At 39.9% G+C, this 5215-nt stretch overlaps 1 protein-coding gene across 2 annotated transcripts in view; it reads right to left on the bottom strand.

The window, feature by feature from the left end:
* Positions 1-2130: 2130 nt before the first annotated feature.
* LOC134864652 (E3 ubiquitin-protein ligase SMURF2-like) overlaps positions 2131-5215 on the bottom strand; it is a 50173-nt gene continuing 47088 nt past the window's right edge. For both annotated transcript variants that reach the window (XM_063883811.1, XM_063883813.1), the window contains exon 21: positions 2131-5215. In XM_063883811.1, coding sequence (XP_063739881.1) covers positions 5116-5215 — 100 coding nt within the window. In that variant the 3' untranslated portion in view covers positions 2131-5115.

Genomic DNA, 5215 nt, shown 5'->3' with positions numbered 1-5215 from the left:
GCGCTACTTGGCTGGATGTCACGGTTCAAATTAACCTAGGGTGAATCTACTCCGGAGTATTCCTTTAACTACTGACAACATTTCTCTGTGTTCGAATACAACAGACACTGGAATGGTATGGCTGCCATACATGTAGAGATTCAGATTTAAGAAACATTTGGATTTTAACATTTTTCCAGAGCTGTTATAACAACATCAACAACACAAAAAGGTAAACACACAAGACAAACAAGTCATTAGATTGACAAGTAAAGAAACAAAAAATAAGCAACACACGTTACTTTACATATTTTAAATTATTATGCTGAATTGAAAATTAGCTAACGTCAGAAACCAGACTGACGGAGCTCAGTGCACCTGCTTGTCTGTCTTTCTGTCTGTCGCCCCCCTGAATAAAACAACTTCCGCCTCCTGTTGATGTCTGTGCTTGTAAATCATCTGCGTATACCGCATCAGTTTACAGCCTTTCACGGTCCTGAAAGCGAAACCCTCTGCTGAACTCCATCATATCTGCAGGAATATAACCCTCCTGTGTAAAATGATATCTGCATAGCACCGTGTCTTCAGTTACAGAAGCAGCACTGAAGTCCTCTCTCTTCACCTGCACAACGCGCACCCAGGCGGGGAACACAGCTCCATCCCTCCCGGTGGGGAAACAGTGGAACGGTGTCCTGTCAGGCTGCAGTTTATTTAACATAACATTCCGAAAGATATCAACTTACTCACAAAAAACCGCGACCAACTACTCATGATTTGAAGCTAACAGAGCAGTGGCGGCTGGTGAAAAAAAAATCTTGGTGGGGCTAGTGTGCCAACAGATTTCCCTGCCTAATCTAGCATAAGCATTCAAATGAACAGTCGGAAAATGACTACAGTTCCACAATAAAAATGTAATTTCACAGTTTCCAGCTTCACAGAAAAAGTAACAATTTACAGCTATATTAGACTTTATGCTATCAAATACTATACAATACAATCAAGGGATAAATTAACAACAAGGGTATGATTTCAGCTGAATCTATACAAATCAACAGTGAGTGAGTGAATGAGTGAGTGTGGGTTGAGAAGAGAGAATGAAACAGAACTTTCCTATTAAAATGTAACATATACAAAGAATTTAGAACCAAGTTATTTTCAAAAATGTTTACATAAACAGATTATTTTAATACCCTCTCTCAAGGAAAAATGCATTTACTTGGAGAAAACAGCATCAGTGCCATACAGTTGTCATTGCTTGTCACAGCCTGAGAGAAACAACAAAGCGTCGTCGCGCGTATTTTTTCCCCACGTAGCGTAGGACAGAGTCTGGGAGTCGCACTACGAAAAAAAACTATCGCTGGCTCCTTATGCAGCTACAGCAATCCTAAACCTTCACGCATTTTACGTAGCAGTTGGGGCTAAATTTCCAGCGCCCCACCGGCGTTAAATTTGGCGACGTTGATAGGCCAATTATTCATAATTTCCCCCTAGCAACCATAACCGGATTGGCTGTTTAGCTGCCGGTCAGGGGCACTTTGCCGATCGCCCCATGAGAGAATGATACACTGTCTGTCAGTGGAAATTCACTGTTTAATGAGTGTTAGTTGGTGGAAATGTTGTTTAAATGATTTAAATTGCATGTAGGCACACACACTATTAAGTAAAACTGACATTGATTTAAAAAAAAATATGCAAACAATATTTTTTCCCCTCAACAGCTGGTGGGGCAGAGCCCCAGCGCCCCCTATGGGCCAGCCGCCTCTGTAACAGAGACAACAACTCCCCTTTATGCGTTGCTTACGTGCTCTTTCTCTGTTTTTCTGTACATGAAAAATGTGCTACCGGCAGAGCTTGAAGAAGTACTCAGATCTTGCACTTAAATAAAAGTACAAATATCAAAGTGTAGGAATACTGTTACAAGTAAAAGTCCTGTATTCTAAATGTTACTCAAGTGAAAGTATCTACAGACAGATGTATTTTAAATGACTCAACTCTTCTTACTTCCTCAGGACAAAATACAGTATGTTCTATAAAACGTAATGCTGTGAGAGCCAAACAGCCACGTTTGTATAAGATAGAAATCATTTTAAAAAGTGTGTTTTTACTTCTTCAACTCAACTTAATCAGAACAAAAGACAGCGGTACACATGGTTCTATAAAACATAATGCTGTGAGGTTCAAACAGCATAGTTTTATTGCTCAGCTTTCTGCAAGGGTACAAGAAGTGTATTACTTTGCTTCTTTATTGTCCTTATGTACAGGTGTCAGTTACAAGCTCACAGAGCAGCTGATGTGAAAAACTATGAACACATTTACTGTAATAATAAATACAAAAACAGATAGGAAATCAAAAGAGATAAAACATGGTGCAGTTTAAAAAAAAGATTTGTTTTCTGTTTTGTACTGAGTTCGATCAAAAGTCATTTACACACACGAATTAATTTGCACATAAACCTGTAAATTTGCACTTAAACGTGTAGGGAGACAGTTAGCTGAGCATTGTTCTAGTTTGTAACCAATTAAACCATCATTAAAGGAAATCATTTTGACCAGAACTGGCTCTCAATCCATTCCAACAATTCATCGGATCAGTTAAGAGTAGACAAAGATCTCTTTACATCACAGGCGTTCAAAGCTTGGCTGCTTAACTAGGGAGATTTCCCCTCGTCTGGAAGCTCAAAACCCCCACAACTTTTGCACTGAAGACTGAACCAGCCAGAAAACTTTGTGCCAACAACAAGTAACAAAGAGTAGAAGTGGACTGTGTGCACTGGACAAACATACATGTGTGCATATCAAGATCATGTGTGTATTCATATATACGTTATCTACATAGAAAAAAAAAACCTTAACCTGTCCATTAACTATTTGGTAAATAGAAGGAAGTGTCTGATTATAACTTGGAGCCCAAGTATGCATAATGTGTGCAAAAAAAGGTGTAATGCATTACTATTCTGCCTCTGAGTCAGGTTATTAAAGGATAAATCAAATAAACTCTGCAACTGTACAAAGAAGACAATTTCATGTTCAGTTTCTCCGTTTTGTCTCATGACGACCGCAAATGTTCTGAAAATCAGCTAACAGACTGTTCATGGTTACAGATAAATGCAGGCAGTATACATATAAAAAAGAACATTTCAACAGATTTTTCCAAGTCAAAACGTTTTTTAAGAGAGTGTTAATTATGCAAATAAATAGGCTTTATCTCTCGAGCGTCCATTCATGCAGAGGGGTTTCTTTGGATGGGCAGATGCTCCTCGCTGCTGCCTCTCAGGTTGTTTTTTTTTGCGACTTTCCACCGTGTAGCACCCCGGAGATCAGCAGCAGACAACCTCAAACATTTGAAGCTCTGAGGGTTTGAGGCCGCTGTCAGCATTCAGTCCGTTTTCTTTATTTAAAAAATTCATGTTGCAAACAGAGGGCTTCTGTGCACATGTTCAGACCCCCAGAGCAGCAAATCTGGCCATTCATGTCCTCATATGAAGGCATGGTTGTGTTTAAAAGTAAGTACGATTGACCAAAAAGGAAAATATCACTTTAAACTGCCAACCTTTACACCATCATGGGTTTAAAGAGCCTCTGAAATATATTTTCCATTACAACCAGGATTACCCCGCCTCACACACTAGCCTACTAAATGTAAAAAAAAAGAGAAGAAAGTAAAACAAAGGACAACTTCACCTGAGAATGCAAAGAGGTCTGTGACAGACACCAACATGCTTGCATTTAAATTGAACAGAAAGAACAAGCAACCATATACAAAATAGCTATGTATTTGTACATATATACTCAAAAGTTACAGGCGTGTAGATACTCTATATATTTCTTATGGAGTCCAATAGCAAATGAAACATGATATATTTGAATCTAACGTGAAGAAAGCACTTCTGCCAACCGCTGCTCAGTTTGTAAAGTGCTCTAAAGTGACGAGAGAGAAAGAAATACTTCTGCCTTTTAAACTGAGGATGAGACTGAAAATGGACGCCTGCCTTGAATAGCTTATTTCAAGCCTGGTCCCATGGACAGCTGTGTCCATTTCACATAAGGTCTGACAGGAAGTGTGTTGGGTGTGATTCTGGGTTTGATAAAAAAAAAAGAAAACATGCATCATTTCAACTGCTCGAGACCAATGTGTATAGAACAGGAATACAAACCATGCTCAAAAAGAGTTTCAATCAGCATCCTGTGAGAGGACGGGAAACTCATCTTTAAACTTCCTAGCATACTTATGTTTACACATGCAGACACACGTTTACAAGAGCTGTGGCCACATGGCAGTGATTAAGGGAAAACAATAATATTCACACCTTCTTCTTCACCAGAGTCTGTCCCTCATGTTTAAAACAATCCACCACAAGCTCCCATCACGAACGCAACCAAACATCAGAACCACATCCGAGTAGAGCTTCATTTCATAATGATATGTTCACACTATGAAGTGTTCTGGATGGTTATGCAGTTGAGACATCACCGCTAATATGAAAACCTTACTTCTTATGGAGCATTGATGTAAAAAGCAAAGAATTTCTGTAGCATTTTAGGATGAAACCCTTCAAATATCAAAGCATTACAGCGAGGTAGGATGAATGTGTGGCCCCCAACAAGAGAAGCACACACACTCTGCAGCCATGAGGAGTGGAAGCTGTGTTGGTGGAGGATCAGATGCTACTATGGGCAAAATATGGCTACCTGCAGTGTTGAAGATTCAGTAGCATGACTTGAATCGATCAGTTCAATTGCAAAATGAAAAGGCGACTGAATGCTCTCAAATGCCTGGGGAGAAAATGAAGACATTCTTGTTAAACTGTTACTCAAAGCTACTTCCTGATTTGATTCAGATCTAAAATTGAGATGACGAGGCAGTAATGTTTCTCTTTCTGAATAAACAACTCATAGCTCTCTGTATTTTGCACAATCTACAAAAAAACAAACAATTCAATGACAGGATGACTAGCAGCTGTTCAAACAGAAATCAATCAGGGAAGAATGCGGAGAGCGGTGAGGGCAGACTGCAGGCTGGTCAAAGACACTCGTATGAGGCTCTGAGGGAGCCTGTCAGTATGTCAAAGGGTCAATGATCGTCCTACACACACTGTTGCACATTTTCACACACAAACACACTCTCCAACGTGTCTCTCATTCCACTGCGAAGCCACAGGTCTCCTCGATGGCAGTCAGCAGCTTGTCGTATAGCTTGTCGTAGCTCTCATAGGGCGGGATGTCAATCCGGTTGAAG

This window comes from Eleginops maclovinus, chromosome 5 (genome assembly GCF_036324505.1).
Source record: "Eleginops maclovinus isolate JMC-PN-2008 ecotype Puerto Natales chromosome 5, JC_Emac_rtc_rv5, whole genome shotgun sequence".
Lineage (NCBI taxonomy): Eukaryota > Metazoa > Chordata > Actinopteri > Perciformes > Eleginopidae > Eleginops > Eleginops maclovinus.
This window is presented reverse-complemented; position numbering and strand designations above follow the sequence as displayed.